The sequence below is a fragment of the Malus sylvestris genome, chromosome 6 (genome assembly GCF_916048215.2).
Source record: "Malus sylvestris chromosome 6, drMalSylv7.2, whole genome shotgun sequence".
NCBI classification, from domain to species: Eukaryota; Viridiplantae; Streptophyta; class Magnoliopsida; order Rosales; family Rosaceae; genus Malus; species Malus sylvestris.
Window position 1 is genome coordinate 23,291,577 of NC_062265.1, and position 13,539 is coordinate 23,305,115.

The window sequence follows — 13,539 nt, forward strand, 5'->3', positions numbered from 1 at the left end:
CCAACCGATGGTTGGCCAGAGAGCTCGTTTTAGCCATCTGGCCCCCCAAGATCGTCCAAGATATTAATATTTTAATGAACAGTACAGGGCCATATTTGCCTTCGTCTCCAACTGAGGGCCATAAGGCTAGAGGGCTCGTTTTAGCCCTATCACAAAAACTGTCTCCAACCGAGGGCCAGAGGGCCATAAGGCCAAACATAATTTATTATTTAAAAACTACAACTTAAATTCAAATCTAACGACTAAGTGATGTCAGCATGATGTCAGCTATAGGAAAAAAAAATTCATAGGAAAAAAAAAAGAATTTAAAATAAAATGAAACAAATTTTGTGAAATAGAAGTTATAGGAAAAAATGGAATTTTAAAACAATATGAAACAAATTTTATAAAATAAAAGTTATAGGAAAAAATATAAGTTATATGAAAAATTATGGCCAGCCCGGGGCTGGCTGGCTGGCTGGCTAGAAGTGGCCAGCCCTCTAGCCCTTTGGCCCTTTCCGATTCCGTGGGCCATTTCAGATTCCACAACCCTTTGGCCTAGCCCTTGGTTGAAGACGGTTTTCAGACTATTTTCGGCCATCTGGACCTTTCGGTTGGAGATGGCGTAAGGGACTATACATAACCAGTTTGAAACAAGGTTCTTAAGCAAGAAGAACTCAGCATAGACACAATAACTCTTTACTGGTTGACTGACTTTAACCTACTCCCTATGTTTAAGGGATAGTCCGGACATAAGTGTATAAGGGTGCCATAAAGGCTAATTTATTTCATAATCGGTCCTGATTTTGAGGGCTAAGGCGAGCCTTTGAAAGATGATCCCAAAAGGTCTTGACCTCTGACCCTTTGTATATTGATATGATATGTATATAAAAAAAGAAGGGGTATGCTATCCACACACCTCTTTTTACTTCTCACACACCCCTTGTTAATTTCTGTCCGTTGATCTTTTTCAATTCATTCGATTCGAAGACCGAAAATTAGAAGGGTGTGTGAGAAGTAAAAAGACGTGTGTGGATATCACACCACAAAAAAGAATTTGCTATATACATGAAACAATCTATTCTACATCAAATATCATTCAAAATTAATGTCAAAAGAAAAAAGATATACATTTATCACTTAAATATTATACTTCTCGCAAATATACTAATTAAGTTTATATAATCTAATTTTTCAACCAATTTTTTTTCAATTGATGGAATAGTTTATCCATTCAATCTTCCTTGTGATATAGTTGATTGAAGATAATATTTGATGACCTTTAATTTCGAAAAGCATCTTTCTTGCATAGGCAACTGTAACTTGTATGGTATAAGCAACTCATGCATTCGAGAAACAATCGTCCATTTGTCTTTAGATATTTCAACACTTCTGTTGTCCAATTTATTTCCTTCGGTAAAATTTCTCTCAAAATTCTTAACTCTAGAAATAAGTTTTTCCCATCAATATTAGGATACTCATCATGTGAAGACTGAGAGAGAAAAACAATAGTTTTTGCGAAAACAAAGAGAGCTATTGGGGCTGTATCGAGAAAAAAGACTGACATTTTGATTTTTAAAATTTCAATTAGATTTGAAAGAATAAGTGTGCATTTGTTGCACCGGACTGTCTTGGACTGGACTAGCTTCAGGGGCTAAACTGGACTGGCTTAGACTAGACTAAGCTGGACTAGCTTAGTGAAGCGTTTGGTGTAGTGTCGGACTAAGAAGCAGGATAATAAAATTTTTATACAAATACAAAAAAAATTGAACCCCAACGTCAACATTTTCTGCAAAATCCAAATCCTAACATCCAAATTCCAGAAAAATCATAACTAGATGATCACCACTCCGGAAAAATCAAATCTTTCACTTGTATGTGCATGACCAAAAAATCAATTTGAAAACCTCAAATTACATTTTACAACCCATAATTGAATCTTTCCAATGAATCAAGAGAACCCAAATACCCCACAAAATAGAAAATTCAACACAGCAGAAACAGAATGTAGTCAGCAGCAAGCAAACCACAATCAAACATTTCCAGATCGAGAAGATATCCATTGCTGCATTATGTTACATGAACTTTGAACATCTGGTCATCTCACGAATATGGAATGGAAGCAAACCCATTTGAGTCTGCAACCTCGACGGCAACCATGACCTTTGAGCAACGATTTGATATATAGTAACATATAATTCATTCAAACCCATATATAGAATATGACGAATTAAAATTGCTATCCCAATTCTCAAACATATATATATATATATTGTAATCTCAAGCAACACCATCAACAATCCCAAATCAATATTCACAACTTAGAATCAAGTGAAACAAACTAATAGAATTTCAGGTGATTCTTCCGAGTTTTTCTCATCTTTTTACTTTGATCAAAGAATTGAAGATTCTTTTGCAAATTTGCATGTTTGAATTGAATTTGGGGATTTGAGTACTAGGTAAATTTGAATATGTCAAGCTCTCTTTCTTTGTCTAACGGCGAGGGCCCAAGCGAGCTCAGAGGAATTGGACGACGATGAAAGCGGGATCTTCCTCGGAGGTTTGCAGCATAGAAGTCATTGTTGGAGCTCTATGCAATTGCAATTTGGTCTGGTCGCCAAGAATATCGCCGTAGTTCTCTCGGATTCGAAACGAGGGAATGGTCTTGGTGTGGTGCTGTGATCTCGTTGGAGAGAGGACGCAACGCAGACGAAGCAAGGTCTTCGTAGAGGGAAGATGCCAAGTGGCACAAAGGAGATGAAGCAGGTCTTACCAGTCCTGTGGTTTTCGGGGGGCTTCACTAAGACGACCTAGCGAGGGAGATAGTCCACACGAGTCCGGGCTATTCTCACTTAAGTTAGTCCCTAAGCATACCGAACATGGGATAATAATCCTAGCTAGTCCAGTCGCACTTAAGAAGGTGAAACAAACACACCCTAAAACTATAGTAACAACTTACAACTTACATGTGGATGAGGAAGAAGAAGAAAACAGTAAAATTCTTCTTTTTTTTTTTTGAAAAATTATATTATTACCTATGAATTTAGTTTCAATATTTTTATTGAGGGTCCTAGGTGGGCGCCTACTTTGACTATCCTCTTGGTCGGGCCCAAGTTTATTTTTAAGTTTTGCTTTCAAACTTGTTCATATGGTTTTTTTTTATTTTTTATTTTTTTTTGAACAAATAATAGTATCTACACTAAGATGAGGAAGTGGACATAACCTCACAATATACTAGCAATAATATGGTTTAAATTCGCCTTTGGTGAGAGTCAAACCTAAGACCACTCACTTACAAGTGAAGATGAATATCACTAGACTGTAGTATTAAGTAGCAACTTATTCATATGTTTCTATTATCAAGGAAATGTTTGTATTAAACGCATAACTATGAAGTTCCAAACATCTAATTTCTAACAATTGAGAGATTCTTATCACCAAGTCAAAGACCAAGACTTTCCCAAGAAACGCCCAAAACTTTTAACACCTTTAAAGTCTGAATAATGTTAAAGAGATTAAATTTTTAACCAAAACTCAAACTCATAGTAAACAGTCGAAACAGTAAACCAATATCAAGTTAACTTCTGATTTCTAATAATTGACAGTTTATTGTCAACAAAACCCAGTAATTGTCTGCAATTACAATCTGGTTACCTGCTCACATTGTACTAAATTCAATAATTCATTGAGAAAAACATCAAAAACTACCTCAGAAGAGCTCAACAAAAGTACTTTTGACACCTTCAAGCCTTTATTTTGCAAGTTGTCTGGTAATAAGACTCACAGCGTAATCTCTATTTTTTGCCCTAAGCACACTGCCCAGCGTCATTGAGACATTCCATTTAACACTAGAGAGCACATCTCGAAAAACAACTTATTTATAACAAGTTCAATGGCATGTGGTGTCCCCAATCAAATAATGCGTGTTAAACAAAAATTTTATCCGCATGCTAATATATTATTAAATTGAGATATTATGTCACAGTAAACCCATTCCACGTGGTTCTTCACATTTAAAAGGGATTTCAGAGTTTCAACGGGTCAAAAACAGACGTTTTATTGGGGGAGGGGGGGGGGAGTGGTTTTCTTCAAATATAAAAACCAAGGCCCTATTATTATTAAACGGTCCAGATAAAACCACCTGCTTCACATTCACAGAAGTAAGGAAATTGAACGGTCTAGATCTGGCCACTTACTCTGACTTTGATGATAACAAAAACCAAACGGCTCCAACCAATACCCGCTCTAAACAGTCACTCCACCTATCTCCTCAATGACCATCACCAGCATTCAATCTCTCTGTAAATCCCCCACCTTTCTTCCCCCTCCAACTTCTCTGGTTTCCCCATGTTTCTCGCGGATCCCCGACCCGAACCCACTTTCCAGAAACAGAGAATCCAAGTTTTACACAGAGAGGAGAATCGGCAGTAAAAGCAGAAGAGGTTGGGGTGGGATTGTGTGTGGTGTGGCGTTCCCGATTGATCCATGGGCGCCCAGCATTGACTCACAGAGCATAGCTTCACAGCTGTTTGCAGCTTCTCTGTTTCCCTACCTGGGTTTCTTGTACTTCATCACCAAGTCAAAGTCTGCCCCAAAGCTCACTCTTTTTGGGTTCTACTTCTTGCTTGCTTTTGTGGGGGCCCCAGTGAGTTTTTCCCAGCTTTTCCTTTTCTATCACCTTTTTTTTTTTAAATTTCCTGGCTTCCTGGGTTTTTGATAATTAATCCTTTTTTGCGTTGGTTAGTTTAGCAATTGTTAAGGCCTCCAACTGGATTGCAAATTCCTGAAATTTGAGAAACATAAAGACAAAGTATTGCATGTTCATGTGTACTTGGATACTGTTTATTGCTTTATGATAGTCTTTTGGCCAGAAGAGAACTTATATTCAACTGGGACATTAAGGTCACAATTTCTCAAACTAATCATGTGAAGCTATGTGGGCAAGTTAAAACTCGTGGTGATGCATTATAGGCTTGAGATACCGCCATCTTGGTGTCACAAATGCATGTTACTTCTCTCGAACCGAAAAACAACGGTTGTGTTTCTGCTGAGCAAATCACATAGTCATTGAATTGCCCCATCAAACATTCACTGCACTAGTTGGATTGTTTTTTTTTTCTGATGTTGAATTTGGCCTTCTATTGTTAAATGATTACTGTCAGATGCTCTGATTGGACTCTACTGACATCATTTTGTTCTCTCTTTCCTCTTGTCAACTGAGCAGTTCCTGCTGGAATTTATGGTATGTTTTCGTGTTCGAGAGATAGAGAAATCTGTGCACATTATTTTAGTAAGTTTCATGGATCAATGCCTTAATGTACTCTGGTTGTGGGGCTGAACAGCAAAGGTGAATTACGGCACTTCATTGGCGAATGTCGATTGGTTACATGGCGGGGCTGAGGCATTTCTCACTCTAACCAACATATGCATCGTGTTGGGGTTGGGGGGGGCTCTCAGAAAAGCTGGAGATGCAGAAGAAAGAACATCAGCTCCTATTCCCGGGTTGAAGGAGGAGAAGAAAACTTCTGTTTAGGTGCAGCAGACGGTTCTCTCTGTGTTCATTCACTGTATGTAAAGTTGCAACACCTTTAGTGTTTTTTCTTTTTTGTGTAGAGCCTTGAATAGTTGAATTATTGTCCAATCTGCAATCATATATATTGCGTATGTGCCTACAATATCCTTATCTTTCTGATTCTGTTATGTTGTTATCGAACTAAGAGCATAAACGCCGCCTCCGAGTCTTTGAAAGTTTGTTTATGTTTCGAAAACAATGTGGTAGGATCTTCATTTTATTTGGTTATAAAATGTGTCTATGGAACTGCTGCTATATTTTGAACATCACAAAAAGCTCTTATCTTTTACTAGAAATCTTCCTCTTCTATAATACATGGTTGATTCAAGATATTGGCAATCTTGAAGCAACTTATTCTTATTCTCAAAGACCGAGTAGAATTATAAGAAAAATCCTGGGGAGTCAAATGGGAAATAGGGGTCGAGTTCCACTGGCTCCAGTGGAAAATCCATGTCCGGGATCGGAGAATTGGTTGACGAATTGTTGGCTGAGATGATATCAGATTCCGAACGTTGCTCATTTCCTGCAATGTTTCTCATCTGGCTGGGCAGCTCAAAGTAATAGTTTGATCCGCCTGCGGCTGGAGACAGCAATGATTGATTGAAATGGTCAAAAAGACTTTGATCATCAAGCATCGAAGATAGGAAGGCGTCATTGCTGATACTTCCGAATGGAGATGAAGTAAAAGAGAATGGAGATGCTGTGTTCTCTCTGTCGTCTAAGTTCTCAGTATTGACTCTCAGATTAGTTGGGAAGCTCATTTGGTTTCCTTGAGACTGCTGTTGTTGATAAGTATTGTTATGATTGTGTCGTTTTCGTTCTTGCTTTTCTGGTGATGGTGGCGGTGGAACTGAACTGCCGCCATGAGAACATGTATGCTTCCCTTTGTATGTGATTTCGAAGACGGTGGGGTCTTCATCTGATCTTTGCACTTGCTTTGTAGCCCAACAACTTTGCGTGTTCCGGTACGTGCATCTGTAATAGCTTCTGCGGATTTTAAACAAGTTGGTCATCAGAATTGTTCATAACACTCTGAAACTCTCCATCTTACAGAAGAATACTGCTGTGCTTGCAGCTTCTCAAGCAAAATCTTCAGCTTTTGTGCACGTGCGTATTAAAGGTAATGTATTCTATATTGCTTTTTAACACGTGGGACAAGTGACTGTTACTGCAAATGATTGCAGCAGCATAAGATTAGCTGATTAAAGTAAAACAAGATCCTTAATTTTACCTTGGATGTTTGGCTCCTAGGATGTCTTTCTGCCCATATTTTCTCCAGCTGTGGCCATCTTCATGGGGTCCTTCAATCCCATTCTCAGAGATTACTCTCGTGACGTGTTCTGTCCATTTGGCCATTTCCTTTCTGCAATATGCAAATTCAAATCAGCATTTGGTTCTTTGCTATTAGCCTATTACACTCGTTTGGTGGACAGGATTAGATTGGATTGGATAACTCACCAGATGGATTAGCGACGAGGAAACTTATCCTTCCCAATCCTACCATTTTTTGTGGGAATTACACGGCTAAGTTTCCTTCGCCGCTAATCCATCTTCTACTTTCAACTTGGAAGTTGGCATCCATTTCTTCATTCAACATATATTGATTTTTTGACATAATTGTTAATCCAATCTCACCTTTTCTTGGAGACCGCCGTCAGGTCCTGATGATCCTGGAGACTTCTGTTATTGTCAACGCAACAAGGACCTTCATTGGCTGACATTAGCGACTCCGGCGCGCTAGCAATTGCTCTGATAGGACTTTGTGGCGAACCGCCACATTTCAGCATCAGAAGGGCCTTCTCATATGACGACAGTATCCTCTGCACTAAAAATTGCTTGGTGTCTGCTGACGATTTTGCATTTAGACATAGCCTCAACTGTTTTGCTAGCTCCATTCCTTCAATGATCTCATTGACCAGTGACTTCTGCTCCCAGCTCTTACCAGAATCCATTTCTTCAATTCTATATGTCAGTTGGGATTATGAGCAATGATTTTTTCTTCCTGATACAAGCGATATCGGGGAAGGGAGGATTTGAACACAGGACCTTAGACACTCTTAACCACGTGGACTACAAGTACCGTGGAAGATTATGAGCAGTGTTTAAGCACCTTCATCAACTTCATCCCACTAAAGCTTCGCAATTCCGAGAAAGAGTAGAACCCAAGGAGATTCGTGAGCTCCGAAACGTTGTTTGCAGTAAGAAGGTACAGACATGGAATTGGTATCCAGAATTTGAAGATTATTTGAAGTGAGGAATTGAGTATGCAGGAAAAGGGAAGAAGATTAGAGTAGTGAAGCTGCAGAAGCAAAGAGAGTGAGAGAGTTTTGATTTGAACGGACAAATTTGAGAGGTTGTATATATATAGGTGACTTGTTAATTTGAATATTGAAGTGGAAGAATTGGAGAGTGGAAAGTCTGAAGTTTTGACTGAGAAAGCGAGTTTTTCAGCTCTGACTGGTCTTTGGTCTGCATATAGAAAAAGTAAGGTCTATGCGGACCAATTCAACTTCTTCCGATTCTCTACAGATATAACTTGTAAAATGGTTTCTCTTTCTCTCTCATACACTTTCTTTCTCTCTCCCTTTGTCTCTCCCGCACTTTCCTTCTCTCTCTCCCTTTGTGATTTGTCCTTTGTGGCATTTCATGATTGCCATTTGGAAGAAAAGAAAGTCAAGAGTTGTTGTGTCGTTAGTATGGTGCTTGCCAAGAATGTTCAATGTTCATACCCTTTTGGCCTATTTCGTTACTATTTAGAAAAAATTTCGGCTGCTATTGTCATACTGTTATGTAATATTATTAATTTATGTGTTATAATACGAGTGAAAGATAATTTAAGATAAGAGAGACTTGAAACATAATATTTAAATATGTATTTTATATCATAAATAAATTAATAATATCATATGACCGTGTGATGAAAAAATGTATTAGGTTTTGGTACACTCCAATTTCCCCACTTCTTAAAGACTACTTTTTGTTTCTACGTTTTAGGTTTTCCGTGGTGATTCTAGAACATGAGATGCAGGCGCTGGCGTTAGTGTGGAAAAGGGAAGTGCAAGGCTATATAAGCTATATATATATGTGTGTGTGGTATTTGGTTATTGGTCAACACGCACTTGGACATTCTTATGTGACGAGATTATTGACCATGTTTCTTATGGTTGTTGGTCTAATCTTACTGATTTATCTTTAAAAATGTATTTTAATAATGATAGATGAATCCTAATAAGTTTACTACGTTGTACTAATGTAATATATATTCAAATACTCACAACGCGTCTTTAACCTACGAATATCTATTTTAAAATTAATTAGGCAATACAAGAAGGGCTGAAAATTATCTGAATAGAACGAAAGGCTTTGATTGTAATGTAAGGTTCACACTCTTAACTAAAAAAATAAGGAAAACTAATGAAAAGGGCCTGAAAATTTTGAGTTTTAATGATAAGGACAAAATAAAGGGTAAAATAAATAGTACCAGGATTGATTTTTTTAGTGTAAAAATGTGGTTTTTCGTTAAAGTGAACAGTACTGGGTGCTTTTCGTTAAAGTTCCCAAAAAAATATCCATACAATTCGTGTTGGTTGTTGGTAAATTTCAGCATCAACAATTACACTATAAACCTGCCACCAAATTAGCATGGACAGGGTTATATTAACATTGTAACCAAAATAAAGCCAGGTGAGGGGTTGAATTTCGGTTCTCAAAGAAGGACTTGGATCCTCTCCTGAGCTAATGAAGAGGATCATCCTGACCACTAATCATGGGCCGTTGGATTTTTATCCAACGGCTACAAACAAGGGGGTCCCTTTAAAGTTATAATAATTATAGTCGTTGGATAAAAATCCAACGGCCCATGATTAGTGGTCAGGAGGATCCTCTCAATTAGCTCAGGAGAGGATCCAAATCCCTCAAAGAATAGGAATAACATAGTTAAGTAGGATTTAGGACCATATTAAAATTCTGGTTATTATATGTATGCATGGAATCTTCCATTTGTTATGTGATTCCTCAAGTTGCACAAATAATATTGGTATGAGTCATATATGTCAAACTTACTTATGTAATGAGACAACTCTTGATAACAACATGATGATGAAAGTTCTAACTGGGAAGTATCTTTATACACCGTTTTTAGCTTTATGTTTGTCCTCAGATTAAATAAATTAAACAGAAACAACAAACATAATTAAACATAAGTATGTGAGAAACTAAAAAAAATGTGTGTTTATCACTTCTTAGTGCGTTAGAATAAAAAGGAGTTTGGATGGAACGTTTGATTTTGATTGATTTCGATAAGAGACTTGGCCACAAAAAAATAGAGAACCCAAATTTATAAAGCTTGTACAAGCACAAAAGAATAACCTCTAAATCAAATGAAAAAAAAAAAAAAAAAAAAACTGACTTTTTTTTTGGACAAACAAAGTAAATTTCATTTAATGAGAAAACTAATACAAGGTAAGGACATATCAAAAAAAGAGTCCAAAAAAGCCAAGCAAAAGCCCAACTCCATAAACGAAAACTACAAAGAGAATGGCCCAAAGTGAGCAGCCCATAGCAGCAACCAAATTGAAACCCTTAGATAGCCACCTCCACCAAAACAGCCGCACCGCCATTGCAGATCTGTCACCACCACCCGAAAAAGGGCCAAAGAACCAAATGGATGAACGGAAAGTGGGGGTAGGCAAGCTACCCGTGCTGAAAACGCTCCCATAATCCTACCAAATAGTGCAAAAAGCACTTTAAATGCTACGAACCACCCAAGTGTGTCTCCGGAGGAGATCTTAGGAGAAAACACCCAATGAAATGAGCAGTAAGGGTAGATGGTAGGAGATTCATGGTGAGGACAGATGTTTGGAGAGGAACAAGGCAAAGAAAACAAATCTGAGATAAACTTAGGAAATACTGAGACCAAGCTCAGAGCAATCTGAGACACAAAATGCTCAAATAGAAAACAAATGAAATCTAAATGCAGAAATAGATAATTTAAATCTCCAACCATGGTGGCTTGGAGAGGGAAAAACTATGGTGGAGCTAGAGGAAAAAGGAGAGATGGGGAAATCAGGAGGACAGGGAGGGATAGAAGGGGAGAAAGAGAGGAAACAAGGGTGGAGAAAGGAGAAGAGGAAGAAGGGCGAAAAACAGGAAGAGATGGGAGATAGTGATGAAATAGAGGGTGGACGGAAGAGGAAGATAGATGAGGGCGAGGAGGGAGGGCTAGGCTACCGTTGACCTCAAGCCGGAGCAATAGGCTGATGGCATAGGAGGTTTCAAAGGTTTATGCACTTTACTTTGAATGATAAACCACTCCCAAATATTAGGATAGGTTCAAAATTCGAATCTCCGTATTCCGGTTATATATTTATTCAGAAGCACAAATGAGAAAAATAACAAAATGGTCATACTTTTGGAGATAAAAAAAAACATAAACGGGAGGCTATGATTTAGTCTTTTGTTAGATATGCAGGCTCGTTTCTTTTCCGAGAGGATGTTTCGCCATGTGCCATTATCCAGAACCTCTCTATTTCTTCTGCTTTTCGACCTGGAATCCGACCCGCAATCAAATGCCACCTGCTAATGTTGTTCAAGGTTCAGCTAGCTAGCTATAAACTATTTATGATTACAAACGATGGCATTAGTCTTTGTGTGTGTATATATATATATATTGTACTCTTTGTAGTAGTTATTTTCTTTAATATCATTGACGAGGAGTGCATAATAATTATGTTTTTGGAATGCCAATAACAGTTTCTTATGATAATAGTACAGTTTAGATCGATCGAACCTGTCTCCAACGAGTCTGTACATTCTGTAGATCAGATCCACCTCGTCTTCACTCATCTTTACGTACTCCCATTTCATACTACTCACTTCTTCTGCATGAATTAACCATGACAATCATGAACAATATATTTAAAGAGAGAGCTGAAAATTATTGTGTCCTTAACACCTTCTGAGCCAGAATTGGCAGTGCTCTTGGCTTCTTGCTTATGTGAACGACGTCTGTCCATTTTCTCTCACAAAAGCTAGCCAGAACAGGAACACCTGAACTCAGAGAGAGAGAGAGAGAGAGAGGATTGCATGGCCATTACTTCGATTGACTTCTTATTGTCTTTCTAATTTTCCAATAATAATCCACAACTTTTAAAAGAATACTTATTGGATAATACTTGCATCCCCGTGTGGGGTGCACATATGTCCTGTTTTACGAATAATGTATCTTGACAAAAAATGATTGAAATTGTTCAATTTATTAATCTTCATTTAAACATCAGTCCTACAAAAATCATTTGAATTGGAGATCATTTTGTCATCCAAACGTAACAAATAAATGAATAGTTTATCACAAATATGTTTCCTGGTACCTACACCATCGATTTGTTATGTACATTTGAATTACTAAGTGATCTCCGGTTAAAATGATGTTTTTTAGGGGTGATCCTCAAATGAAGATTAAGAAATTTAACTGTTCTTATCATTGATTTATTCTATTAAGATACGTTATTCCCAAATGAGATAATATGTGCATTCCTTACATGGGGGGATGCAAGTCCTATCCATACTAATTAATTAAAGTCGAATTCTAGTCGTAAGCATACACAAAATTGACCAATCTATTTGTGGAAAATTTTGCCAAGTTGTTTTCTTTCTAAACTCAATTAATTCAATATCGTTGGCAAGTGATGAATTGCCTTGATGATTAGGATGTTTATCTTCAACGCATTGCATTCCGAGTTCAAATCATGTAAATCTTCTTAATACAAATAAGTGTAGAATCGCTTGTAATAATCGTTGTTTGTGTGTAGGTAAGTAATTGAACGCTTGGAATTGATGTCCAAACAACCATAAATATATGCAAGGCATATAACTATACACTTGCTCGTCGGAGAGACATATATATTCAAGTGGCCAACCTCTTAGAGACTGCATTCCAGGTCCCAACTTCCACTAGCCACATGTCTATAGCCCCACCTGGACCAATGAAAGCTACCTATACGTTATCGTCCTGTCAATACAATATAACTAGGACATACATTATACGTGGTTTTATTTTTCTCTTACATTTTCCTCCAATGTTCTAAAAATCGGCCTAGGGACTAGGCAATGACCGGCCGCCAGGATTAATCTATAGTAGGAAGAAAAATCGGGAAAGGGGTGAGGTGAGCGCCAAGGCGGCCTGAGCGGCAGTTGGGCGGCCTAGGTGGGTGACTGGATGGCCTAGGCAGTCTGGGTGTTTCAAATCCTTTTTCGACTGGATGGCCAAGGCAGCTTAGTCGGGAAGAATGCAAATCACCGTCGTGTTCTTCGTTCTGAATTCCAACGAAGAAGAAAGGAAGAAGAACAAGAGATAAAATTGAGTTTCTCTCTCTTCCTTTTCCACCCTTGTGACCATTCTCAAGTCTTTCTGTTTAGTTTTTAATATTTTTTTATTTTATGTCCAATCAAAATGGGACAACTAGCATCCTATTTGACTTAAATGCATTAGGAATGGAACAACTAGCATTGTAATAATTAATGTGTACTAAGAATCGTGCCCCACCTTCCTCCCTTCTATGCATCTCGGTTTCCTTCCTTACTATTTTATTTTTAATGTTTTTTAAATTGTTGATTAAATGTTTCTACGCCTATATATGTGATACCTTCATTTCTCTTTATATGCACTATAAATTCACTATTTCGTTAAATACTATTGATTTGTAACCATATGAATTTTTATTTCATTATGTTAAATTCACTAAAGTACTAAAGACTAGGCCTTGGGCGGTGGTGATCTGAGCTGTTTTCTCCTATCTACATTACTATATTTCCTCATTTTCCTCCTATTTTGCATTTTATGTGGTTTTAAATTGTGAACTTATTGTACATGCATCATCCTACAATACTCCTCACTATGGTTATATGGCATATATGCTTAATGTGTTTTTAAATTTTGGACTTGTTGGATACTCTTTTTGCATATTATCATTCTTTTATTATCTTATCCA

At 37.6% G+C, this 13,539-nt stretch overlaps 2 protein-coding genes and 1 pseudogene across 3 annotated transcripts; 1 reads left to right on the forward strand and 2 right to left on the reverse strand.

Annotated features, from left to right (window-relative positions):
• Nucleotides 1-4,033: 4,033 nt before the first annotated feature.
• On the forward strand, nucleotides 4,034-8,821 carry LOC126626618 (uncharacterized; annotated as a pseudogene).
• On the reverse strand, nucleotides 5,809-7,892 carry LOC126626616 (probable WRKY transcription factor 53). The gene is made up of 3 exons (XM_050295990.1): nucleotides 7,187-7,892; nucleotides 6,783-6,914; nucleotides 5,809-6,538 (listed from the first exon to the last, which is right to left on the reverse strand). Exons 1-3 carry the CDS (start codon nucleotides 7,501-7,503, stop codon nucleotides 5,932-5,934), a joined length of 1,056 nt encoding a protein of 351 aa, XP_050151947.1. The 5' UTR covers nucleotides 7,504-7,892; the 3' UTR covers nucleotides 5,809-5,931.
• A 1,138-nt stretch (nucleotides 8,822-9,959) lies between the features above and the next one.
• Nucleotides 9,960-11,688, reverse strand: LOC126626617 (MYB-like transcription factor ETC3). 2 transcript variants are annotated; one of them, XM_050295991.1, is made up of 3 exons: nucleotides 11,505-11,688; nucleotides 11,340-11,430; nucleotides 9,960-11,128 (listed from the first exon to the last, which is right to left on the reverse strand). In XM_050295991.1, the coding sequence occupies exons 1-3, from the start codon at nucleotides 11,563-11,565 to the stop codon at nucleotides 10,999-11,001; spliced, it is 282 nt and encodes a 93-aa protein (XP_050151948.1). In that variant the 5' UTR covers nucleotides 11,566-11,688; the 3' UTR covers nucleotides 9,960-10,998. The 2 variants fall into 2 exon arrangements, with proteins under 2 accessions (XP_050151948.1, XP_050151949.1); XM_050295992.1 differs by having other exon boundaries at nucleotides 9,960-11,125; nucleotides 11,505-11,679.
• Between the last annotated feature and the right edge of the window lie 1,851 nt (nucleotides 11,689-13,539).